The 26,564-nt window shown below is 38.5% G+C and overlaps 4 protein-coding genes across 14 annotated transcripts; 3 read left to right on the top strand and 1 right to left on the bottom strand.

Annotated features, from left to right (window-relative positions):
* The first annotated feature begins 307 nt into the window (after nucleotides 1-307).
* Nucleotides 308-7,668, top strand: LOC100113730 (J domain-containing protein DDB_G0295729). Of its 3 annotated transcripts, XR_004344838.1 has the most exons (12): nucleotides 314-906; nucleotides 985-1,252; nucleotides 1,504-2,062; nucleotides 2,281-2,503; nucleotides 2,585-2,778; nucleotides 2,933-3,049; nucleotides 3,130-3,738; nucleotides 3,808-6,666; nucleotides 6,749-6,987; nucleotides 7,060-7,123; nucleotides 7,185-7,288; nucleotides 7,364-7,618. XR_004344838.1 is itself a non-coding variant. In XM_001604267.6 (11 exons), exons 2-11 carry the CDS (start codon nucleotides 1,113-1,115, stop codon nucleotides 7,427-7,429), a joined length of 5,235 nt encoding a protein of 1,744 aa, XP_001604317.2. In that variant the 5' UTR covers nucleotides 311-906; nucleotides 985-1,112; the 3' UTR covers nucleotides 7,430-7,668. The 3 variants fall into 3 exon arrangements, 2 of the variants coding, with proteins under 2 accessions (XP_032454830.1, XP_001604317.2); XM_001604267.6 differs by having other exon boundaries at nucleotides 311-906; nucleotides 7,060-7,288; nucleotides 7,364-7,668; XM_032598939.1 differs by having other exon boundaries at nucleotides 308-906; nucleotides 1,334-2,503; nucleotides 7,060-7,288; nucleotides 7,364-7,668.
* Nucleotides 7,440-25,276, bottom strand: LOC100117450 (phosphoglucomutase-2). Of its 7 annotated transcripts, none has more exons than XM_001601637.6 (10): nucleotides 25,102-25,276; nucleotides 12,938-13,104; nucleotides 12,602-12,858; nucleotides 12,052-12,514; nucleotides 11,799-11,983; nucleotides 11,540-11,717; nucleotides 11,247-11,470; nucleotides 11,047-11,152; nucleotides 8,084-8,310; nucleotides 7,440-8,011 (listed from the first exon to the last, which is right to left on the bottom strand). In XM_001601637.6, the coding sequence occupies exons 2-10, from the start codon at nucleotides 13,010-13,012 to the stop codon at nucleotides 7,909-7,911; spliced, it is 1,818 nt and encodes a 605-aa protein (XP_001601687.1). In that variant the 5' UTR covers nucleotides 13,013-13,104; nucleotides 25,102-25,276; the 3' UTR covers nucleotides 7,440-7,908. The 7 variants fall into 7 exon arrangements, with proteins under 7 accessions (XP_001601687.1, XP_032454844.1, XP_008211301.1 ...); XM_032598953.1 differs by lacking the exon at nucleotides 25,102-25,276 and adding an exon at nucleotides 20,479-20,689; XM_008213079.3 differs by lacking the exon at nucleotides 25,102-25,276 and adding an exon at nucleotides 14,552-14,574.
* Nucleotides 14,664-20,477, top strand: LOC100117497 (START domain-containing protein 10). Of its 3 annotated transcripts, none has more exons than XM_031929923.2 (7): nucleotides 14,664-15,192; nucleotides 16,197-16,361; nucleotides 16,425-16,572; nucleotides 16,642-16,794; nucleotides 16,862-16,986; nucleotides 17,061-17,183; nucleotides 17,444-20,477. In XM_031929923.2, the coding sequence occupies exons 2-7, from the start codon at nucleotides 16,206-16,208 to the stop codon at nucleotides 17,546-17,548; spliced, it is 810 nt and encodes a 269-aa protein (XP_031785783.1). In that variant the 5' UTR covers nucleotides 14,664-15,192; nucleotides 16,197-16,205; the 3' UTR covers nucleotides 17,549-20,477. The 3 variants fall into 3 exon arrangements, with proteins under 3 accessions (XP_031785783.1, XP_031785784.1, XP_016840367.1); XM_031929924.1 differs by having other exon boundaries at nucleotides 14,697-15,186; XM_016984878.2 differs by lacking the exon at nucleotides 14,664-15,192 and adding an exon at nucleotides 15,623-15,790.
* Nucleotides 20,795-24,051, top strand: LOC103316981. Its single transcript, XM_008213481.4, has 3 exons — nucleotides 20,795-21,710; nucleotides 21,915-22,093; nucleotides 22,877-24,051. The coding sequence occupies exons 1-3, from the start codon at nucleotides 21,504-21,506 to the stop codon at nucleotides 23,112-23,114; spliced, it is 624 nt and encodes a 207-aa protein (XP_008211703.1). The 5' UTR covers nucleotides 20,795-21,503; the 3' UTR covers nucleotides 23,115-24,051.
* Nucleotides 25,277-26,564: the final 1,288 nt, after the last annotated feature.

Raw genomic sequence — 26,564 nt, 5'->3', positions numbered from 1 at the left:
TTTTAGCTATATTAGCAGACAGCTTTTTGACAGCTTTTTATGACTCTTACAGTCATCTTGCTTAGGCGCTCTTTAAGCCATCATTTTTTAGAACAACTTTGACGACTCTTAGACAGGAAACATGGCGGAAAAAAGACGCCAATTAGACAACTTTTAGAAAACTATGAATGTATTTCAAATTTTCTCATACACAACTTATCTAAAAGATATCTAATATTTTGAAACTTTTTTCTACAAAAAAGTCTTAAAGGAAATGTCAAAAAGATGTCTGAAAGTGATCTTTAATGAATACTATTTTAGTTCATCAATACTTATCTCTGAAAAAGTCGTCAAGTCGACTACTTTAAGAAATTCTAAAAGAACTTAAAAAAAGTAATTCATAAGATATCTAAAAAGTTTGTTGACCCTTTTCTATGACCTAAAAGCTATCAATTTGAAGACTTTTAGAAAATCTTAAATTAATCTTTCGAAAGATAGGTAATAAGCTATTCCAAATGTCAGTGAGTTGTCTAAAAGGCGTCTTTTTGATGTCTTTTAGAAATTCTTAAAGAGCTCTCAAGAAAGATAAGTATTCAGATGTCTAAAAGTCAGCCAGTGTTTATTGGGAAGCAGCGCATGCGCGAACAGCAGTTCCGACTGCAGCGCGAACCGATCTACAATGCATTGAATAGAGGTTATATATTTTAAGTTTACTAATATCGCGAATGAGATGGCCAAATAAAGGGTTTTGAAGAAAATTCACAAGATACATTTGTTAAAAATTTGATTTTTTAAAACTGAAATGTGGCCTGATCCAACAGTACGCAAAAAACCAGTTTACTTAGGAGGAACACCCGCTAACAAAGCTTCTTTTCTCTTTGTTGGTATTGGTACAGGATTGATTATAGGATGCTACTCTCTGTTATCGTAAAGTCTCCTTGTATTCATTTGCTTATTATTTTTATACCTTGGTGAATATTATTATTAACTCAAAACTTAATGCAGATACACGCAATATTTTCAAAAACGGCAAGAAAAATGTCTACAAGAATCAATTAAACAAGAAGAAAATAAAGATGCTAAGCTAATGATGATGGATCCTTTGATAAAATCCGCTGTTTCAAGGAAATTAAATGAACACAACAGAATTCCAGATAGAGTTACAGAATAAAAGAATTATTAACAATCAAGCAATAATGGAAGTCGACAAAGACAAAGCTACCAAAGTTAATCTTCAAGGCAAGTTGCGCTTGAAGAGGAGCATTAGCGACAGGTATGCAGATTACAACTGACAAAGTTATTTCATTTTTCGTGAATATGTTGAACTTGTAAAAATGTTTATTAAAAATTTTAGCAAATTTTAAGTATTTGTGTATCAAGTTTGTCCTCCCTTTGGTGCATATGTCTTAAATAAAATAAATAGGATTTTAATTCTGATAATTCATCTGTAATCTGTGATTTATTTTTAAGAAAACTCTGTTTTTACTAATTTTAGTATGACATTCAAATTGTACATTTTTTTAGTTCTCAAAGTACATCCAGTTCTAATGCAAAAAGCATTTCTAGTCTTAATACCAATGATCAAGAGACTTGCGATAATGAACAATCATCTCATAAAGAGAATGTCTCTAGATCACCGCATGCTGAAGATAGCCTTGCAGATTTTAAATCCCCTAAAGCAGGGAGTGCAAATAGACCTATTTTAAGTAAATTCAAAATAGATAGTGAAAGAGTAAAAAAGAAAATTCTCAAATCCAAAAGTAAATCTAATGTGAAATCAAGAAAGAGCACATCTAATATAAAGCAACCGTCCATAGAATCTTCATTTTTCAAATCACAAACCTCTCATCAAAATGAAATTAAAGAATCAGTTCCTTGTCCACTTTGTTTACGTCCATTTAAAGATGATCCTACTTGTACCAATCATATGAAAACTTGTGCTGCTAAAAATAAGGTTTCTGTGAAACAATTACTGGATGCAAAAAAATTACAAGATCGTCAAGCAGAGGAAAGAAAAGCTATGGGTTTACTAGCAACACCTGTTTTACCAGAGAGAAAGAAAGCCTTTCGGAGTAAAAAATATGTAGGTTTGATCGATTGTTTTTTTAGTAACATATATTTTTCAAAAGTGACTCAGTTCTGTTATATAACACTCCTTTCTTATTATCAAATTGTAAATTATTATATACATAATAATAATGGAAATATTTAAATAGTTTTTTAATTAAAAAATGTAAGTATTATTGTCAATACTTTGTTTTTGATCTTTGTTTAAAAAGCAAAATATTAATCCTTTATTAGAGCACTGAAGATGATCCACAACTCCAACTTGTGCTTGCAATGTCAGAATCTTTGTATCAAGCAGAACAAATGGTAGAATTAGAACAGGCTGCACTGCTAGCTGGCATTCCTTCAGAATGTATAAAAGACATGAATGATGAAGAGCGCAAAACTACATTACGGAACTTTGGTTTTACTACCAATAAGCCAGCAACTGGGATAGCTACAAATAAAACGAAAAAAAGTAAGAATAAAACAAATTGATTGCGAATATTAATTTTACAACTTTAAGAACACAATTTTAATAATGTCTGTGAATAAATAGAAAAGCTTCTTGGTCCGACAATTTTACAAACGCGGTCGAAGGAGGACAAAGATCGCGTATTGACAGAGAGAATAGCTTGCATTCTGACAGGTGATGACGCTTTTACTCAAGCTCAACAGAAGACTGAAATAATTTCAAGAGATAATGAGCCTACACGTTTGAGGAGTAAAAACCTTAAGGAAATCGAAAAATCGGTAAGAATAAGTAGGAAAGTGTCAATATTTCTTTAACTTGGCCGTTTTTTACTTAATGTTTGTGCCAAACATTTTGAGGTTAGAGTGCAAGAGCTTGAAATGTGCTTCAAATTTACGATTTGTGTTCAATCCAATTAATCTTTTTTTTTTTCAGTCGGATAAACTATGGGATAAAAGCAGGCTAACGAAAAAATATAATGATTTTTACGTTAAAGATCTGAAATCGCATTTTTTACCATCAGATCAACAAGTGGAACCAGCACAATCAGCTGTGAGTCCAATGGTTTTATCAATAAGTTTTCCTTGTATAAATAACGTGTGATGAAGTAAAAACATAATAAATTCTTTCAGAGTTCCCAAATTTTAGCTATTGATGATGATGCTGAGCGTAACGTTGATTTATCAAATGTTTCAATAGAATATGAACCCATGAATATTGATGTGATCATCAATCAAAAAACAGAAAAGAATATTTCTAATTTATCGAATGTTGGTGAATCCGAGAATATGGATCGCGAATTTGAATTTATGAAGACTTTGATCTCGAAATGGAGAAATACTTTAAATGACAGTGCGGCAAGTGACTTAATCATTTTTGTAAAAAATGACAAACATATCTATGTCCATAAATTAATTTTTCATGTGCAATGCTCAAATATTCTACTTCACATTGAAACTAATAACTCAGAAAAAAATCCTCATATAAAGGAAAAAATATCTTGGATTAAGTATGAGCAGCTTTCAGCACTAGCATTTTTAGAATTTATCTATTGTGGAACTATTCATCAGCATAACAACATTTTTGAAAATGACGATTTATTGTCAGAAGTGAGACAACTAGCAAGGTTGTATCAAGTACCAGGACTGTTTACGTACTTAAGATCAAAGCAGAAAGAATTCAAATCCAAAAGACTGGAACAATCTAAAAGTGTACATAGAGATATAACCAATCAATTAAAGGTAAACTCAATGATTTCAATGAAAGTGGATAGAATAATTTTTAATCTTTTTATATTTCAATTATTTTAGGCAACAGAAATCAATGAATCTATATCAAAGTTTCATTCAGATCCTTTACCTTTTTCAAAAAATGATGTATTTGTCAAAAAAGTCAGTGACAGGCGAATTACTGCATCTCCTGATTTATTTGAATCTGAAGATGAACGAGAAAACGTTTATTCATGTAAAACTCAAGAAAATAATACTAATTTAAAAATATTAGTGGAATTAATTGATGCTGATGATGAAGAAAATACTAACGATGTAACATCAAATATTCAAGATAAGAACACTGAAAATATCAGTTCACAAAAAACTTCGGTCAATCTAGGTGGAATTACAAGTCCTCAAAGTGACATAACATTATCTTATTCACCTACAAGAGATATACATGGTACTGTAACTCCAAAGAACAGGAGATCACCGGACATTCACAATGATATCACTCCAGAAAGGATGGATTATGATGGTAAACAAATTGCTGAAGCAGTGACCCCTAAAGCTGGTAGGTCACCAGAAAGGTTTTATCGCCTTACTCCAAAAAAAGAACACGACGATAATGATCAAATTGCTGAAGCAGTGACTCCTAAAGCTGGGAGGTCACCAGAAAGGCACCATGTCATTACTCCAGAAGAAAGGTCGTATGATAATGAACAAATTGCTGAAGCAGTGACACCAAAAGCTAGGAGATCACCAGAAACGATTCAGAACTCTCCATTAGAAATGAATGATTTCATAAATAATGATATATCCAAAGTAAAAACACCAGAATATAATACTTCAGCAAAGCTAAATGATTATGTCACCCCAAAAAAGCGAGTGTATGCGGATACAGATATTGAAGATATTGCACCTACAGTAGCTTCACCAGAAAATGATAATGAATCAATGTACACTGCACTAACACCCCCAAGGAATAATGAAACTGGTTGTCAACCAGAGAAACAGAACATTAAGAAATTAAAAACAGATTTAAGTTTATTCATCGATAAGGTTCGCAGAGCAAATGCAAAATCAGCATTAGATACTGATTCTGAAACAGATACTCCAATATTACGAGTTACACGAAAGAATCCTTTTCTAAAACAACGTCATGATGATTCTTATGGATATTTACGAAATGATGGTCGTAAAAATAATGATCAACGACGCGTAATCAGTTTACTTGAACAGGACATATTAGAAGGGAAAAATAAGGCACTGAATGAAACGTCTCGGGATTCAAGTAGTAGCAATGCTTTGAATAATACTAAATCGCATGATTTATTAACAAGTGAATTTCCAAGTATGAACTTAAGTCCAGATGTACAAGACGATTTCATTGAGGTTCAGAAAACAAAAAATACAGTATATTCTCCCTCAGCATCAAAAGATGAATCTTGTAGTTTTGCAATACCTGATAAAGAAATTTCAAAAACTCAAGCTACAAAGAATAAAAAAGAATCAAGAAGTTCACCAATTTCTGATGATGAGATGCAGGATATCACTGTAAATGAAAGTGAAATGTCAATGTATTCTAGGTATAAAAAACATAACAAACACAATAATAGCATAGCAAAATACAGGGAAGAATTAAACTTTAAGAACACAAAAGAAGCTGATTTAAGAAAGAGTTCAAAGATATCCAAAAATCCAATTCAGTCACCGTTGACCTCGAAACCAAATGTTGAGATTGAAGACGTAACATTAGTTTCCGATTCTGATGAAGAACAATCTAATAATAGTACTTTGGATAAAAAAGAACATCTTAATCAAGAAGATCTTACATCCAAATCACAAATCACAAATGCAGATGACACAAAATTCCCACTTCATTTAGTTGATGATAATCTAGAGAGATTGACTGTTTCTAAAGTTGCTAGCTCTACATCAGCAAAAGAAAAAAAAACGAAACATAGTCTAATTGATTTATCCGTTGATTCAGATGAAGAAAATATAAACAACGACATCACGTTTCCATATCGTTTAGCCATTGAATCAGATAACTCATTAAAAAATAAAAAGTTGAACGAGAAAGAATTTTGTAAAGACATTGACGACGAAATAAATAAGATACTACAGAACAGTCCAGATTTTCATAATCAATGTGAAAGTATGCTAGATAAATCAAATAAGCAAAAGAATCAAGAAAAAGTACAAGAAGACGTTATTAAAGAAACGTCTAGTAAAAATCACGGGCAGCGTGAAGTGATAAATTTAAGTCCAATTTCTATAATTTCTAGTCCAGAATTATGTGAAATGGATAGAGAGGAATTACGTGAAACCAATGACGATAGTTTACATAAATCGACAAACAAAAATTTCAATAGATCAAATATGCTAAGCAACAAAAAGGGAGATGGATTTGATACAATTGACAACGAATATCTTGAGGACATAGACTTTGATGATAATTGGATTACGAAGGATCCTTCCTTGGAAAATAATGTTACAAGTAACTCACCTAAGTCGAGTAGCAATATTTCTAAGAGACCTCTAACTTCCTTAGAAAAAGTCGTTTCGCCCAGATCAAGTTTAAAATCACCAAAGAATGTTATGGATCGAACTCCGCAAATGTCATCGCTAATTTTTTCGCCTATTTTGAGTCAAAATAGGCGAAAGTCACGAACAACGACTAGCAAAAAAACTAATGCCAACGTCACTGATAGGGAAAAAAACCAATCACCTAAGCAATCATCAAAACATACTCGAAAGTTAAAAACCAAATCAGCTTCAGCTACTAATTTTTCTGAACCAACTGCAAATAACAGCAAAAAATATAATCTTCAGAGATCTTCCTCATTTGTGACTCCAGAACGAAACAAAAACTCGTCCCAAAAAGTTGGTAAACACGCTAAAGACATGACGCCGCCCATTGATTATAGCCAATTGGGCACACCAGAATTACATGTCAGTAATTTTTTTCTTATATTATCAGTAAATTTACATTATGAATTAGAGAATAAAATGACTAGTATTGTTTTTTTTACAGAAAGAATTAAAGAAATACGGCTTGAAACCTCAAACTCGAAGCAGAGCTACAATGCTGTTAACACATATTTATAATGAGACGCATCGAGCATCTATGGCTCAAAAGAGAACTTCAAGCGATAATTCATCAGATTCTGATGACGCACCACCACCTAAAAGACAGAATTCAAAGAAAACGTGTAAAAAAAATATTTTAAAAAAGAAAATTAATTCTGAGGTAGCACAGTCTTCGCAAAACTGGTAAATAATAAATTGATTTTGTTCCAATTGGAACATATAAGTCCATTTAATAAAATAACATATTTTCCATAGCCCTATCATAGCCGAAGAGATGGACTACGAAGAAGCTGATGCAGCTAATTCCTTAGATAATCCTGTAAGTATTAAAGATGTTTTCACTAGACTGCTCAGAACTAATAAGGAATTGTACACTAAAGTTTTAACGTACGAGCCTTTGCCATTGGAATCGTTGCATTTAATGCTGAAACAAAACGGATTTAAATGTAAACAAAACACCCTCATGGACTTCCTTGATGAACAGGTTCGTATAGTTTATTAGCTAATTATATTTAACATAAATAACGTATAAAAATTAACGATAAATTTGAATTTTTAGTGCATAACATTCCAAGTTCAGAATAGCAAAGGGAATCGTAGGAAAAAAAGGGAAAGAAAAAAATAACCGCCTATGCTACTTTACTGCCCTACAGATTCTACTTTCTTATTAACTTTTCTACAATCAATAATATAAAAGTATGTTTGTAGATATTGAAAATACGCAGCGTAGATTATATTTTTTTACACAAGTTGTAGTAGTTAAAAGTACGGCGCAAAAATTGAGTAATTCTAAGACAAAAAATTTTTTAAAATATAAAAGATTTATTCATTGTTTATAAACCGTAATAAAAGATAAGTCAACAAGAAATAATTGGGAACTATAGTTAAATCTATTTTATCACAAATACCACTCATAACTTTTCTTCATTTTGATTTCAGCAGTCATTACAAATATCCTTAATTCAGTCAAATTATAAGTAAGACTTTCTTTGTAAAAGTTTGTTTGGAAAGCAATTTCTCACCACCGTAGCCACATTTTGTTACAATCATATCTCTCTGACCATTATAAATGTACAGGTCTTGCGGAACTATCGCCAAATTAATTTACGAACTACGAGGAATCAATTTATTCTCGTTGGGTTGCAAAAACTCTTCAACAATAGCAGCTACCATTTCGCTTAAAATACCTTGAAGTTGCTTCAAATCTCTGCAATGCAATTAAAGTAAATTAGTTTATCTTGTTGCGTAATTTAAACAAATCTAAACGAGAAATACGTACTTTTGATCTGGCGAAGCGCAGAGTTCGTTGTAATATTTAACTTTTGGTTCAGTTCCACTAGTTCTAAGAGTACATACTAATCCATTTTTAAAAGTAAACGTTATCATCTGGCTTGATTTAGATACTGGTAAAACCGCTTTATTTCCAGGCTTAGTATTATCGTAACCTGTAGTTAGATCTCTGACACTTGTAATAGTATATCTTCCTCCGAGAATACAGGTTGGATACTGCAATAAAAATTGATTCGTTATGACGTGCATATTATGGTTACGACTATTGAAACTGAATGTACACTCTGTTCATTATATTTATCAAGTTATGTTTCTCATCAACGGATAAAATATCCCGTGATCTCTGATTATAGACAAAGAACGATTGTTAGAAAAAAAAATTAATGACGTACGCTCATGCGAGCGACATTGATATACCGGTAAGAAAATGTTTTTGTCGCGTGATGATATGATTGTAAATAGAAATCAGATATCAACAAGTGGCGCGCCATATAATCAGTCAATCTATGCCTATTCAATTTTTACTCGATTTCTGAGTTGACGTAAATTTATTATTGTGTTTGAGAATGCGGAAGACCAAGTCGATTGTGGGTCAAGGATTTATCGTTTAATTGGATTTTAAGAACAACCGATTATTTTATCCTTGCACTAGTATACGAATAATGTAGTTGAAATACCAGGCGAAGTCGATGCTTCATTCGAAGAACGATAAAACGCGCCGATATCACCGGAACTAGAAGTCGACGGCTCCGAACGCAAATATCTGTGAGCAAGCATTTTATAAATAATCACATACGAAGTTCGAAAAAAAAATATCACAAGAAGCGCATTGATTGAAAAAGCTAACAGCGCAAGTTCCATTTAAAAAATATTTTCTCTCCTTCGGCATTCGATTCTACGCGAACTCGCTCGAAAATTCTCACCGGGTCAGGCCGTGTCCCTCTAATTAAATCCGCGACTCCATTCCGCGTACATCGGGTGTGACGCATAAATTGTCGTCGTAGTCAAGCCTTCTCTCGATCTTTTTTCCACGCGCGCGCATTATAATATCGAGGATCGCGACACGCGCTTAAACTTTTTTCGCCCCCGTAGTTTTTCTCAACCGCAACCGAGAGCACAGCGCGCGCAGAAAAACGATCACCGCACTCCTCCCACAAAGCACTTTTTACGTAAATATACAGACATAAGAATAAATCGAGACAGCCTTGCACGCACGCACGCGGAGAGCGAGAAACGAGTAGAGTGTAGCATATACGTGGGAGCAAAAAGAGTCTCTACATCGCCTTGAGCTCGGTCTCGTCGAAGAAAGGCGCTAGATGGTAGAGCGACTGGACCGCGGGAATGGCGAGGACACCGAGCAGCAGCGACGGCACCAGGGTCAGCGAAACCAGAGCCACGTCCTGAAGTTTTTCCATCCAGAAACCTCTCGTACTCGTCGTCTTCCTCGTGGTCGACATTCTGCGTGCACTTACTCAGCGAAAAAGCCGAAGAATGCCTCGCTCGACGATTTGTAAGCAGCGAGACGCTAAAGAACCGATGCACCGGAAAAGGTTCTCTCGAGCATTATCGGATGTACCACGAGTCAGTCGTAAACCGCTTATAATCTCTTTCGAGCATTCGCATGCGTATAGACTCGCGCGTAAAAGAAAGTGATAAAAGGCAAAAATATACCAAGAACTCGTGCGCGCGGTGATTTATCGCGAGCGCGCAGGGATATATGTATTGACACGCTTGAAACTCGCGCGGCGGTTCCTCGAGCAGCACTGCAATTTTCCGACGAGCGCTTCCTATACATATGCCTGCACTGCTACGAGGTATACACTCAGCTTGTGCAGTCGGCGGGACAGCCGTTGGCCTTGATACGCCGCGATATCATGTGCTACGACTATTATACCACGATTTTCACGAGCCACCGGCGTGTGTTTAGCATAATTCGCGGAGTCTCTCTCTCTCTCTCTCTGTCCCTCTGTTCCCCTTCCTTTGTCCGTCCACGGAGATCATGACAGCTGCGCTTTTTCCACCTGAACAATGGGCCTCGCGCGAGAGCTTACTTTGGAATTTGGCGCGGATTTTGCAGGCTGCATTTCGGCTGTTATCTAACGCGTCGCGTCGCGGATTTTTTGGATCCCCCTGGATTTTCTACTCGCTCCTTTTACGGCTTCGCGCTGTTTGATTGTTGCGATTTTTTGCGAACCCACGCTCCGCTTGATCTGGAGCAGATTTCCGCGATAAGGACGTGGCTTGTGAGAGATTTTTAAAGAGATAAATTACGATTTTTTTGGTTTCCGAGAAATTACTGGAACGAGATAGTCGGTGGCTTATCGAGCCATTGTAGAGTGCAATATGTATAATTGTGGGCTTGCAAACGCGAGCAATCGTTAGGAGGAAATATGTGTGATTTTTCACTTATCGCGTAAATGATTACGCGATAAGACTTTGGAAAATTTATGTCAACACAACTTATAAATAAGTTTATGATCGATCCTTATGAGACACGAAAAATCGATCAGGCTTAGTCCGGCGCTAATGAATCATTGTTATACTTTTTCACAACAACGGATTGTTTGCTTCTGACATTAAAACGCCTAAATATCGTATCGCTGCTATTTAGCAAGCTATTTTTTGCTTTTAGTGCGTATAGCGATGCTTCAATGCTGCTGGCGATAAAAAATATTGCATAATGGCATCGAGACGCGAAAGAAGCGATAATGCTGTAGAAAAACTAATAATCGTTTCGTTGCTAAGTATACTGCTGCAGGAACGGCAGTTATACGCCTGAATTGCGAGCGCAAAGCTGGTCAAGTTTTCGTAACAATGTAATGTGATAAATGATTCATTACGGAATTGCTTATCGCTTTAAGCGACGCCACGATCCAAACACGGACTTATTACCGTATGTGTACGAAACACGTGAAGCATTTCAATGTATAATGAACTTATTTTGGAACTCACGGCATTTTCTTTTCCTCCGAAATTTCTGAGGCGATTAAAGATCGAGTTGATGACTTCCTTTTCGTGACAAATCCAGTAGGAGTTATCGCTTATGTGATGTCCGTATCTGCAAATAGTATTAATTTTTACATCAATAACTATTCTGCGCGATTATATGATAACTTTTCACAAAAACCTATACAACGGCAAATAGATCTTACTCGCAGTATATCTCGTTAATTTTGTCAATAAGCGTGAGACCGATGGTTTGAAGATATGCTGCCATTTCTGCGACGCAAGTGGCCGCGCTTACACCATCCTTATCTAATACGTGTGAGCCACACATAAATCCTATAGCTTCTTCGTAAGCGAATAGAACCGTCTTTCCAGATTTTATTAGCTCGGATGCTCTGTTGCCCATCCATTTGAAGCCAGTCAAAGTTTCCTATGAATTAGAAAAATATTTTAACTCAATATACAATATCAAGTGCCAAATTATCTAAAATCAGTTTACCTCAAACTTAAAACCTTCTTTCTTCGCCATTGACGCTAGTATTTTACTTGACACAGTCGAGGCAAGCATGTAAGTATCTGCTATATTTGCATCAGGCTTTCTCACCCTCAATGTATGTAACATCCACCAACCCAATAAGCCGCCCAATTCGTTTCCAGAAAATATGTGCCATTCTCCGCTAAAATTAAGTAATTGCGTTAAATCTATTTTTAAAGAGAATTGAATTATTTATTGGTACGTAAAATTGTGTTCTGCTTACTTTGGTTTTTTCACTGCACACGCAAGTCTATCAGCGTCTGGATCATTGGCGAGAATAATCGTAGAACCATTCTTGTTCGCCGTTTTAATACTCAATTCGAGTGCACTCGGCTCTTCAGGATTGGGGAATTTCACTGTTGAGAATTCAGGATCAGGATCCTTTTGTTCTTCAACGACGATGAAAGGCTGTAGTGTAAAAAATATACATTAGCTAAAAGAAGTCTTAATAGAAGTAATTAAAAGAAGATAATTACTTTGAAATTGGCAACTTTGAATGCCTCAATCATATAGTTGTGACCAACGCCGTGTACAGGTGTATATACGAATTTCAACGGAGTATTTTTGTTGATTTCAGGATATAGAACGTTATTCTTGATATCGTTAAAGTATGTATTCATGACTTCATCTAATGGATCTTTGAATAGAGAATGATTATAAACATTAGATGTATCCCACGATGATTGTAGGGGTTCAAGATTTTCCAAGATGCTGTTTTGAATTCCTTTATCATGAGGTGAAATAATTTGAGATCCATTATCCCAATATACTTTGTAGCCATTATCTTCTTTGGGATTGTGAGATGCTGTTACCATTACACCAGCAGCACACTTGTATTTGAGCACTCCATATGGGATGAATGGTGTAGGACAAAGTTTAGAGTACATATAGACTTTAATGTCATGGTTCAAGAAGATTGCTGCAGTCAACTCAGCAAATCTAAAATAAAAATATTTTGTCAAAATTCAAATTTCCATCAGAAGTCAAAACATTTACATGACGATGAAAAACAAAAAATGCATTTACCTCTTGCTATTATATCGACCATCATATCCTAGAATAATACCTTTTTCTTTGACATCAGGTATAGTTTTCATTAAATACTTTGCTAATCCTTGACCAGTTTGGATAATCACTAAATCATTCATTTGATTATATCCTGGTCCCATCCTGCCTCTTAGGCCTGCGGTTCCAAATTCCAGTCTTTTGAGAAATAAATTTGAGAGTGTTTTGACATCTCCTTGTTGCATTAAGGCTTGAATTTCTTTTTCTGCCTTTTCATCCTAAAATAAACATGTTTGAATGAAAACATTATTCAAAGCTTAATCGAAGTCACTAAAAATTCAATACAATAATACTCACATTATTCCAAGTTAAGTATTCTCTAATCTTAACATCTAGAGTTGAATCTCCAGTATTCACAAAATTAGGAGCCATTATTTTTCACTTCTCACAAGTAGCTTTGTTAAGAGTCACAGCTCAACTGTGATATCAGGCCAGCGATGTTTGTTCCACAGCAGTCGAATGTGCTGAAATATGATAAATGTAAAAATAATCAATGAGATTGCACACTCTCTTACAGCAAAACAGGATTATGAAAACTATGTGTTACGAAATATTTCGTACACGTAGACAATTTCACAAATGGGTTCGACAATTTTTCACACAATAATAGCAACGATATTATCATGAACGTCTCGAAAACGTCACTACAGATAGGAAAAAAGCAATCTGTTGTACTCTTCTTATCTTCATATGCTCAATTTCATATACAAATGATAAACAGTATGGCCCCACATGGATGAGACCGTGCATCTTTCTAGAACGTCATTTAAATTTCGTAAAGCAGAAAACGATATTTCTTTTTACTATCTTTACTAAATGTAAACAAGCACCGAGAGTTAAAGAAGTAAACAAGAAGTATAGAAAATTGTTTTGAACTTCCCTCCTGCTATTATGCGGAATGAAGATTGATAAATTGAGCTGTGACTCACTACACAATAGTTAGATTATAGCTGATTGACAAATTATAAAAACGTAAGAAATTACACACCTAATCAATCAAAGTTCTAGAAAAGCCGAAGTACGTGTCGCAGAGATTGGCTTGGCTTGGCAGTCTCAAAACAATTGACCTAACCTTTGAGACATTGACAAATCTTCTGTTATCGATCGTACAATTGCACCGGTATATACTGCGCCGGCATGTAGGTAATATTCTTTACCGACGATTGTTTTGAAATCGTCGTCGAGATAAATGCATGAAGTGAAAAACCGAACGCTAATGATTTTGAGCGTGTTAAATGGGAAAAAACCCGCCAATCATGAAAAAGGTCACTCAATATTTTCGTTCCCGGAGTAAAATGTATCCTTTAAGATTACTTAATTAGCCGCTTATACTATAACTGCCTATATATTTTCGTATGAAGTCATTTTCATCGGACTCTCTCGTCCTCCACACCGTGATTGATCGAACACCAAGCAATAGGTTTCCAGATAAACGTGCCTTTATAAATACGATATTCGCTTGAAAAATTCACAGCCCTAAGAGAGAGAGAGAGAGAGAGACGGAGTGAGTAATCTGGCGAGGCGAGAGAAACAGCGTAAAATCGATCAGCTGTCGCAAAGTTTACTCAGGCGATTCGTCGCGAGCGCGTGGGCCGACCAACGATCGACTATACTATACCTCGTCACCTAACCTAACCCCAGCTCTCGCATATACAAAATCGCGCACGAATAAAGCTCTCTCACGAAGCTCTCTCGCGCGAGAAATAACTAACCCGTCAGAGGGGGTGCAAGAGAGCTGCTACGGCGGGGATATAATAGTATATCGTCTGCTGCCTCATCAGCTGCTTGCTCGCAAGCTGTCAACGACAGAAAAAAATTCGCATCCCTCCAGACTCTCGCTTGCCCCCCGAATACAAGGCGGGCGCGCGCGCACGTCCCTGCAGTTATAGATAGATAGATATATACTTATACCAGAAGGCGAGAAAAGCCGTTTCGTGCATTTTCGATAGGTTCAATCGATAAAGCCCGGAAAATCCGCGGATCGCATGGAGATGAGCGAGGAAAAGGCCGAGTCGGACGGAGCTACTGCCGCGCGGATATAGCGCGCAGGTTCCGAACGAAGGATAGAGAGAGAGAGAGAGAGAGAGACAGTTGCGCGCCGCCGCCACGACCGCTTGTTGTTTTTTAGCTTTGCCTCCTATTGTTGCTATATAGCTGCAGAAAGCGCGGGGGTGTGCGGGCGGACAGCGACAGTCGCGCACGCAACTCGCTCGTTCATCAGTGCGCGTCGCAGCGTCGACGGAGCGAGACACACACGGTAACGCGGTGTATACCTACCAACAGGCTGCAGCGCGCGAGAGAAATAAGGCGATGGACTTTGCCGAAGCTGCTACCGAAAATCGAGCAGCGAGAACCTTGTTTTGGACTACTGTTGCCCACCACCACTGCGCCGTCTTATCGTAGTGTCCGCGTGGCCACTGCTCGATAATGATTCACCGCCCGCTTATCTGATCGCCGGAGGATACAAAACAGGCTAGACAAGAAAGAAAGAGTGAGCGAGGGGGAGGGAGTTTTTCGTTGCTGCGCTGCCAGTCGACGACGACGACGACGACGTGAGTGCAATTAACTATATCACGACTTTTTCGAGGTTATCGCAGTCTCCTCTCTCTCTCTCTCTCTCTCTCTCTCTCTCTCTCTCTCTCTCTCTCTCTCTCTCGCATGCGTATTCCCGAACTGTGCGACTTTCACCGTTCACGAGACTGCTCGCGCTGTTCAACACGCTTTTCGACTTTGCGGACAGTACATAGCTAGAGAGAGAGAGAGAGAGAGAGAGAGAGAGAGAGAGAGAGAGAGAAAACTGTGCGGAGCTGCATGCTGCTGCGAGCTTTCGCTCTACTGAACCAGGCGAACACGGGAGAGGGAGAGCTTTGCCTCGCACGTTTCATTGATTAAGCCACGGACTCGTGACGGACTGCAACGTGGAACGTGTTTTTCTTTTTTCGAGTTCGCATAGAATATTCTATCCTTTCGACTTTCTCTCAGGACTGCGATATGGTATAGAACGCATATTCGTTATTTAACTCGCGGCATTTCTCCCGACTTTGATCAGCTCTTGGATTGGAAATATTTAATAGCTTGTGTGAAGTGATATATAATAAGTGTGATCATATTGTCTGCAAGACTGTTCTTATCAAATTTTGCTGATATTAGGTATCAAAAAACAGATATATATATATATATACACTATCCAATACACATTATAATTTAAAAATTTTGAGTTTTACATTTTTCCTTCATGAGTTTTCAGCTCTTCCTCTGGATTCTAGACAGCCTCAAAGAAAACTTTTTGTTTGAAGCTCTAACTTCTTATCCTGGGAAGAGTTAAAAACTTTGTATACCTCTTTGCACTGTATCGCACAATTTTAAATTTATAAGTTTCCAAACTTGCTTTTCCACACTTCATCTCAATGCCCACAACTTTTTGTAACATTTCTTTTACTTTACCCAACACTATTACTTATTTGTCTCAATAACTTTGCACCTCTTATCTACTATTGGAATGTCCTCAGTTTCCAGATAATAATAGTTCATAATTGATTGTTACCCCCTCAAACAGGAAGTTATAATGGATGTTGGCCTGGTAAAAATTGCCGAAGATAAGGATTTTGAGAAGTTGAAGAAACTGTATGATGACAACAATGACTGGAGATTGGACTACAATAAACCAGACCTATCAGTTTGGACCAAAACCGTCCCAGGAATCAGTTTCAGAATGGTCAAGGTAGATATATATTCTAGTCATATTATAGTGATCATACATATTCATTTACATTTATTGTCACAGATTAGGACGAGATTTCCAGATGTGTTGCCTGAAACACTATATGACGTTTTGCATGATCCTGAGTACAGAAAAGTGTGGGATACCCACATGATTGATTCAAAGGATATAGGCTTTTTTAATCCCAATAATGATATCGGCTATTATTCAAGTAAGCTGAATATTTCATATGTAAATAGATTGCTTGAATAAACTTATTTACATGGAATTGATTTTACAGTGGCCTGTCCTTCACCTTTGAAAAATCGAGATTTTGTATTACAAAGATCATGGCTTGATACTGGTGTAGAACAATTGATTATAAACCATTCGGTGTATCATAAGGACTACCCTCCAAAGAAGAGCTTTGTAAGAGCTACTTCTTATCTCACAGGTAAATATGGTGGTTAAAATGAAAAATAGGGTATTAGATGTATTCTACAAACATTGCAATTTTACAGGATATGTTGTGCGGCCATCAAGAAATGGAGAAGGTTCAGAGCTTGGCTATGTATCACACACAGATCCACATGGAAAGTTGCCGGTTTGGCTAGTGAATAAGGTCACACAAATATTTGCTCCAAAGGTAATATTACACTTGTGTTCAAATGTTAGACCAACATCTACAACAATTAATAATCTTTCAAATTATAATTGCAGATGGTAAAAAAGTTACACAAAGCTTCAGTTGGTTATCCTAGCTGGAAATTACTCAATAATCCAAATTATAAACCATGGCACTTTCCAGAGCAAATATTGTCACCGAGAATTCGATTAGAAGATGTAAGTACTACATGATTAAATTGACTTTTTGCACCGCTACATTAGAAATTATGCAAAGTACTATTTTTTGAAGCAATATTCAATACTGATTATCAGCATAATATTTTTTTACGTTCAATAATATCGTTATTTTGGTTTGTTCAGACTTTTCTGACTGAATGCTTTTATTTAAAATCAAGTATTTTTTATAGGCGCACGTAAAATAGTTTAGCTATAAGAAAAAAATCTAAATATTCTGAAAATTTTATTTTATTATTCAGTGCGTGAAATCAGCGGAGGAAAAGAATCTTAAAAACAATTATGTTGACGAGTCTAATTTAAAGGAGGCGCGAAGTAAAGATATTGAAATCATGGACAGCGATTAATCTTCCATTCAAACAAGATGACTGTTAAATTTTAGATAGACATTAATTTTCAAATGATACAGCTTGTAAAGTTCAGTATTGTAGTACATACCGAGTGAAGCATGATGTTTGTCTGGAGATTTTATACAATGATGATGAAGTTCGATTTAGTGATTTTTGAGTATCGATCGACGTCGGCGCAAATGTTAAAGTTATAATCTGTGTCCGACAATGGATGATGAGATATACGCTGGAAGTTATTTTATCAGAAAGCTCGTACTTTTACGCGCAGTGTATAGTCTTTCGATAAACAACTGACAATTTTCGTAGTCACGAAAAATACCAAAGCTAAATAAAATAAATATAACGCGCAATATTCAGGGTATAAATCATATATAAGTATTTGCGTAAAGAGTAAGTAAAAATCGTTCTTTTTGCCAATCTCGATTTCTACGGCGTCACGACGGATTTTCAAAAAAGAAAAAGAAAAAACAATTTTCTCGAATAACATATACCGTTTATATTGTGCGTTTATCTATAGTCTTGTTGCTCACTGTATCAACGATAATGTTGGGAAAAAAACGAGTTTTATAGTACATAGTTTCGAAGATACAGTAGGCGGATTTTACACAATGAATCAGGGAATTCGTGTAAATCTGCTTTAAAGGCTAGTTTTGTCGTCTAGTTAGGAGAAATTTTGAAAAAGTATTACATTGTTGAAATTTAGTTAAATAATATTTTAGCTAGAACGTGAGAGGCTTGTTACGGGGGCTACTTTTGCAATGAGCAAAAGGCGGTTTTGAAATCATCACATTTTTATCGGAATTTTCTCTTTGTCATATAAATACTATATTATTCCAATTTTACCTTATACTACGTAATGTATTCCAATTATTAATACTAAGTAAGGCATTTGATTAATACTTTAATCAATTCAATATATTAAGTAAAATTTTTCTATTTTACATAAGACTTTCCTCTATTTCTTATCTATACGTTTTTCTAATTCTCGTATACAGCATTATAATTATTCCATGTATCTGCAAGACTGCGACTGGCTATAATGACACGTTTCAATTTCATACTCCAGTGATAGCTTGAGCTCTGCTTTAGGAGTGAAGTTATTCCATTACAAAGTTGCAACTACTTTCGTTTACTTTTCTCACACACATATATATATACATCGACACAAATCCGACACTATTTCAAATATTATACAAGGTCAATTTTTCAGACAAATAACTATAGCTAAGACATTTCAACAAATTCTGTTTCTTTTCATTTAATTCTCTAGACGCGTACTGAACTATACACTAATTGCCCATCCCGCAAAGCGACTTTTATAGATTTTTAACACTGACAACAAAATACTTTGAAATCAAGACTTCATTTGAGAGATTCAAGCCGTAATTATTTTAGATTAGTTTGGAAATTCAAAGATATCAACCAAAGTAAGTATATTCAGACATTGTTTTTCCTATTATCCGACGCCATCCACTTGTACAAGAAATATCGAAAAATTTTACAAACGGATTTTATCACGGCTTGAGTATCTCGATCTTGCATATCAATGAACTCTTCTCGTAACATTTTCTGAGCACCGCCACTCGGCAACAAAAAAATAAAATCAATAAACAAGCAAACAGTTTTAACACTTTTTAAGACGAAAATTATATTCTATCTATATAGAACGACTGAAACAAGCACTAAAACTTTTTCGTTACAATGAACTTCGATATACAATATGCTCTTTGCGTTACCACCTTAATCTTAAAAGTACATCGCCGCGTTTGTTTTTCAATTATTATGAGCCTGGTTTTCGCAGGCCTGCTGCCACATCGACTGTTATTAACATGTAAGAAAGCGTCGTTACCTTCACCGTGTACTATAATTGGAGGCAAAAAGGGAGTTTCGATCGTTAACGAGATCGCTTCTGACGAACGTTGCATTTTGAAACGAGGCTGTGCGCGTGCTACGTATATACATAAATATTATTCGAATTTTTCATGTTATAGCAAGATTATTGCGCAAATCCATTGTTATAAGAAGTATGCGAGCTTTTTACTTTACGTTATGTAAGTACAGTTGGGTAAGCTCGAAAAATTTTCCATATCTACTCTGGAAATTTTAGTGTGACTTTTTTGTTATTTAACGCAGGATATAATTGAAAAATAATGAGATGATTACGAGTTTTAGTATCGCCTGCTTGTTAAACATTTTTAGTTCGGATAAGCGGAGACAAATTTTTTAAATACATACCCGCATTATCTTTTCGTATACAACTTAAGCTTATGGTTTGAAATTTCTTGGTAGGACTTTGCCAAGCTTATATAACGATTTAACATTCTGTACATAAAGTATGCGAGCATCAAAAATTTTTCGAGCGTATATCCAACGATAAATTACAAAGAAAAAGTCTTTAATGGCAAAGTAACTTTGTGGGTTCATCGAGCGTACGGACAGATTCTGCACCGGTCATAAGGCTAATTTTTCTACGTCGGATTATATCTTTGATATCTATGCACAAAACTCCAGGCGGCTCGACGACGAACGACATAAGTGCAGTAAGTTTTTTCATATCAGCAACGTCACAACACGATATACACACACACACACACACACACACACACATACTATATTATACACCTCTATACAAGAAAAGTACTTTCCAGTTAGACTCTTTCCGTTCGTATCGATGTAACAATAAAAGAAAGGAAATAAATAACAAGTATATAATTGTCCAGCGACTGTACAGTGAGACCTTAATTATAGCTGTACTTAACAAACTTTGTAGTTACTACGTCTAGTTTTTCTCTGCGATTATGCCAATGTTACGAACAAAAATTTTGGAAATATTTTTGTGCTTTGAATATACTGTATTATCCTAAGATTTTGAGCATTGTATCAAACAGTTGAGCATTTTGTGATTATAATAAAACATTATATCGTACCTTCAATGGGTTCTCCTTGTTTTTCTTATTTCAACTCGACGACTCGGGCCGCCGAATCGATGAAATATGACTCACGGGTTCGCCAACCCATATTTACCGATCCATTTAGGCGCACAGTTTGAAACCTGTCAATTACGTTAGAATCGAAAGTGCGATACTTCTTAGCAGTTTTCAAAAATAAAGTGCACATATTTTCGCCTCGTCGTGCACTCTTACAAGCTTGTCAACGTTACATCGAACCAGTTTGGTTTGCGATCGCGGCTTCGAAACTGTCGAGCAATCCTTCGAACAGCAAGTGTAATCGTTTTCAAGAAATTTTCTCTTATCGAAGGTGAGTATACACGTGTCGCGTCCGTTTAAAAAATATCGACGTTGCTTCGATGTAATATATAATATTTGGTCGTACGAGATAACGTTCGATCTTTGCATTGCGATCGATATCAGAGCATCCAGAAGAATCTTTCGAGAACAGTAGTTCATCGTTATCGCGCATAATTGTAATCGAAAGTAGAACCAAACGAGCAAACACTTTATTATACCATAAAGTCCGTCGAGGAAATTTTCGTGTGCTGTGTCTACCGAAACGATTTACGAGACCTAATAAAAGCTCTATATGTACACAGCTCATCCCATCCCTTCGATTAATTCCATTTCTCCTCGCGAGCTCACCCCTGCCTTGCATCCCCACGCACACACACACACACACACGCGCGCGCGCGCGCGCCCTCGCACGCATTGCGTCCCGATCGCAAGCCCTGCGCGCAAGCTCGCCACAAGCTCTGTATCAGCGATCGCTTAATCTCAGGGGGTGCGCTTCGGCAGGACACTCGGGAACGCCGGCCGAGTCGACACGCGAAACCGAGCCGTCGTTCTCGAGTTCCACGCCATGCATCGTGACTCCCTGATACACTTGCAAGCTTCCAGGCGCACAGTTAGTTCGACGGACCAGCTGCTCGTGCGAGCTTCGGCCTTACTTTCTTTTCTGCGTGTGTGTGTATAGGCAGCACGGCGAAAAAGCGCGAAAGATGAGCCGCCTCGAGGAAGCCAAGTCGGAGGAGCTGAGAGTCTATCGGCAGGACTGCAATAGCGAGGAGAGAGAGGAGCTTGCAGCTGTTGGGACCAAGTCGGAGGAGGACTACAACGAGGAGAGTATCGAAGCCACGGGCAAATTTTTCAACGGCAACGCGAGGATCGTCATTGTTCCGAAAATCCTCGAGTCCTCCACGAATCAGGTCAGTCGCTCGATTACTCTGTTTTCGCTTATATTTGCGCGAGCGACTGTCCAGTGACTAATTGCTCGAATCTTCATAAGTATAGCAGATCGAATCGCGATATGCTTGCGTCACCGCGCGCATGCATAAAAGGACGCGATTAATTGATTCGCCTGCGGCGACAGTTCTCGGGAAAACGTTAGAGCTTTTTTGTGCTTTTCTCAGAGCGACGATCAGCCGGACGACAAGGACGACGGGGCGATCGGTAAGAGGTCCGGGAACCCGAGGCTGAAGAGAGGCACGATATACTTCTTCGACTGCCTCGTCGCCGCCCTGGTGGTCGGACCCATGGTCGTCGCTCACTGGAGGGGAATCTGGGTCCTCATGGACTTTCACCAGGACATGTGAGTTCTATACACTATACGCTCTATTAATAACGCATCGAAGCTCAAGATCGAGTGGTGATTTATTCGGCCGACTCCGTCGAACTAATATCGACGGAGTGGAGAGAGCTTTCTGGATAATTGAAACTCGCGGAACTGTACGCGGCATTGATAGTCGATCGCGCGCGAGGGGGAAAAAACCGTATGTAGCTACCCTCTCTTCGAACTTTTCTGATTAATGCGCGATGGACGCCTAGAATTAGAACACAACGCGGAAATAGACTTCGCGCGTATCGCTTGACAACTGTGTTTTACGCTCGAAAATCGAAGATCGATCGTTGCAAAAAAGAATTGCGATTGCGATCTAGCGAGATTTTTTTGAGATTGTTTAATGCGATACTTGTTTTTTTTTTTTTTTTTTTTTGCGGATCTAAAACTACTTTGACATTCTGACATTATTGCCCGGGGGATAGCTTAATGGATTTCGAAAAGCGATAAACGTTATAAGTCATGAAATACGCGCATGTTTTAAACATCGCCGATCGCGTTGGGTGCAGTTTTCGAACAAGTAGTGCGAAACTTTCGTGCACAATATAAAATCGTAACTATTACACTATAATGAATTATTTAAAAGACCGTAATAATTATTAACGCACCGGCTTACTCGATTCAAATGCTAAAATATTCCCACACCCATGGAACCCCGCGGTCGGCTATAGCAAAAAGTTTGACAAACTCGCTAGAAGCAAAAAACCAAAATCCATACTATATAAATATGCATACGCACAACTATAATAATTTCAGATTCACCGGCTGGCTGTGCTTCGGCCTGGGCATGAGTCTGCACTTTCTCTTCGCGGTGCTGAAGCAGCCGCTGCATCGAGCTTTCGCCCAGGACGCGAGTAGCAAGGGCCTGTGCGCCAGACTGGGCTGTCGGCTCATTCGCACCGTCTACATCTACCTGTTCAGCCTGGCCTGTAACTGCCATTGGCGGGGCGTTTGGATCCTACTGAACGACCTGTTCGGTGTTCAAGCTGGGTAAATATCACGTCTGGAGTGTGTCTATGCAAATAATCCGTAAAGTTTTCGAAGCTGTGAGCGAAGGTCGCTGGATCGCATACCGATATGTATACGGAAGATATCGCGGAGCGAGCGTTATATTTTATAATTGAGAATATATGTGCAACGGAGCTTTCCAGGATTCTGGGGGAAAAAAAAAGTCGTTTGCGAGATTTTTTATTTCGAGTATATAGAGCGCGTAAATTTGCTAATGTCTAATGACATCGAGTGTACAGCTTCGCAAAAGTATATAAATTACAAACTCGAGCTTCGCATATTAATTGCTCGTCCGATATCTCCAAATAACGCTTAAAATCTCGACTATAGCTGTTCGAGTAGCAGCTTTTCTAGCTCGCGCCTATCGAAGCCGCGTCACCTACTTTTCTAGCGGTATAGAAAATACGAACAAACAGCCGTCCCACTATCGCGAGCGCAAAGAGAACTTTCTCGTAGACAGGCCTTTTTTTTTCGAAACTGGTGCAACGACCCCGGCGCGTCAATAACAATAGAGCTCGCGAGTAGCACGTAATAAAGATAATTTTTCCGCGCGGCGCCGCGGATTCTTCCGTCGGTTCCGCGATCGAGATTTCATTTAACGCTTTTATTGCGGACGCATATAGAATATAACGCGAGTACCCGCTGTTTATTTATCGTCGTGCCTTTCTTCGAGATACGTAAAAGTTGTGATGACGATTCGAAATTTTTGGCGCCATCGGGGATTAAAGAGTCCGCTGAGAAAATTGATACACTCTGGCCGAGCTTATCTCTCAGCTCTTGGAGCTTTCCCCTATATAATCAGAGATAAAGAAAAGCGCGCGAAATACAATCAGACACGCTCGCACAAGGCCGTTACATATCGCTCTCTCTCTCTCTCTCTCTTTCCACAGAATCATCGCCTGCTTCACTTGCGCCATCCTGGGCGATTTGACGGTCCTGAGATGCCTGAGGAATCTACTGGCGCCGCCTTTCCTCGTCACCCTCGACAGTCCGAGATTCGTCTTTCGGTTTCCCACTAGGTACAGGGCGGTCAGTATACTATCTGTCTCTTAACTATAACGATTAACCTTCTATATCTGTGTGTTTGCGTTATTATTACGAGCGAACGCCTCGCATATATATACAGTCGGGCGTGAGATAAGAGCTGCGGCGACGATTTCACTATATCTGTATCCTCCGTTTTCTCTACCCTACGTTTGTTGGCGTACGAATATCGGCCCGAAGCCCCGGATCAATATATTATCCACACTCGTGCTCGATAGGTTTCGCGTTTATTTATGAATAGCGTAGTAGGTATATATACGTGTATACACCACCGATTGATTCGCTCCCGGCGCTTTTTGTTGCTCGCGTTACAGTCCCGGCGAGCGCGAGCGCAATTTGTTTTAATTAAGCGGACGAGCAGATGCCGATAATTCGATTATCGGCAACGTCCCCCCGCGCGCCGGCTGAAATATCGCGTTCCTTTTATTACAGAAAAAGTGCAGTATGTAAGGAGGATCGTCGCAGCCCTAGAACGAACTTTCGGATTGTCTGCAAACTCGTCTTTACGAAACGTCGATATTTCATGAAATTCGCGATTCACTTTAAAATTGGATTTTCCACCAGCATCGTTGTAAGTAGAGAAAGAGGAGAAAAGCCATTTGCGGCCGCATACACACTAACGATGCCGACGATAAGAGATACGAAGTATATATATATATATATATATATATATATATACGACTGGATTACCGCTGGCGGCGCGAGCTTTTCGCACAGAAAGTTCGATAATCGACTAGTGCTGAAATGCTGTCGCGCAAGTTCTCCAGCACACACACACACACGCGCACACTCGAGTCGCAGAGATTTGCGTCTTATTCGCGCATTAAACTGGTCTTCGGACGGGATGACTACTGTCCGATGATGAATCGAGAGGCCCGACTACTACTGCTTTAGATATATGAGCTATGCTGTTAATTAGACATACTTACGATTGTGTTTTCAAAAAATTCCACCTTGTCTCTTCTTGCGTCCCTCGCTTTCGGCTCACGGAGTCGCTGCTAGCAAAACAGAGTCAGATCACCCGCATATCTCGGCAAATAAACGTATCGATACAGCGCGCTGTTCTCGCGCGAGTTGTCTTCGATAGACTTTAACGAAAACTAAGCGTCTGCGAGCGTCGCCGTATGTTAATGCGCTCTCGTTAACCTTATACGCGAGCCGTCGAACCAAAAAACAAATTTGCGTCCCCAACAGCGCGCATTTGTTATAGTGCAGCACTGCTCGGGTATTCCAAGATTCCGCATGACGCAATGTTATTTTAATCGGCTCTGCGTTATCCTTCTGCAAAAAAGAGGAATAAACACATAATAATAGAATCGGATCTTATCAAGTCGCATCCCATTAGCCGGTTCGTTCTGAGCAGCCTGCAATTTTCGTGAAAAACGACGTAAAGAGCTGTCGCTCAGCAGCCTCGAAAGCTCGCGCGCGCGCACGTGTAAAATGAAAAGCCGCGGGGCTATGCGAATCAGATGTAAAATTGACCGGCCAAGGTGAGAAGATTGGCTTGAAACCGAAGCTTGATTGCCGGACAAAAAGGTGTCGATTAGCAGCAGCCGTCGCTGTCTCGGCGCACAAAAGCTCGCGGAGAATCCGCCCGGGCAGGAAACGCCACTCACGTAGAAAAATCACGCCTCAAGGTAGCTCGACGTCTCTTCATCTATATCTCTCTGTGTGTCTGTGCGAGAAAGAACGGCGCTGGAATTTTTCGGCGCGCGCGTACGGCTCCGATGGAAAACCGAAGCTCGCTTTTAGCGCGGAAAAACCGCTCGGTCTGGCTATGGCTCACGTGCGGCCGCGCATACGATTACAATACATTATCCTTCGCGGCTGCACCAATAACGCCGATATACACAGTATAGGAGACAACAAGTTTTTGCGTCGATATAAAAGACGCGTCGGATGGAAAAAAAGGCGCGACGATTCCTTCGGATCCGAAAATCTCATTTAGTACACGCGTGTGTAGGAAAAGTACGCACGGCTGACTTCCATACACACGCTCGTCGCATGTTTGGCCGCTTATATGCGCCAGGCAAGGTCGCTGATAGGCGAGACAATGCCCGAGTTTGTCACTCTTTTGTGCGCCGCCCCATATACCGATAATCGCCGGCGGGCTTTTGTTATCACTGCGTGCGCGACTGGATTTTCGGGAGGACGATGCACACGTGCGTGCTGTGCACGTGTGTTTGGATTCGCTCAACAAAATGATGCTATACGATCAAGTCCGATTGCGATCTATAATAACGAGTCTTCTTCGCGCGCGGCGTATCCTCGTAGCTATTGGGCGATCAATCACGGCGATCGTTGAATCATCGGCCGCCGCTTTGAACCCGCGTGTTTTTTTTTTCCTGTTTGTTTACAAATACAAGCGTATAGACTCGAGGCTCGTTATCTA

Source organism: Nasonia vitripennis, chromosome 4 (genome assembly GCF_009193385.2).
Source record: "Nasonia vitripennis strain AsymCx chromosome 4, Nvit_psr_1.1, whole genome shotgun sequence".
Taxonomy (NCBI): domain Eukaryota; kingdom Metazoa; phylum Arthropoda; class Insecta; order Hymenoptera; family Pteromalidae; genus Nasonia; species Nasonia vitripennis.
The sequence above is the reverse complement of the archived record's forward strand: the minus strand, read 5'-3'. Positions and strand labels throughout refer to the sequence as shown.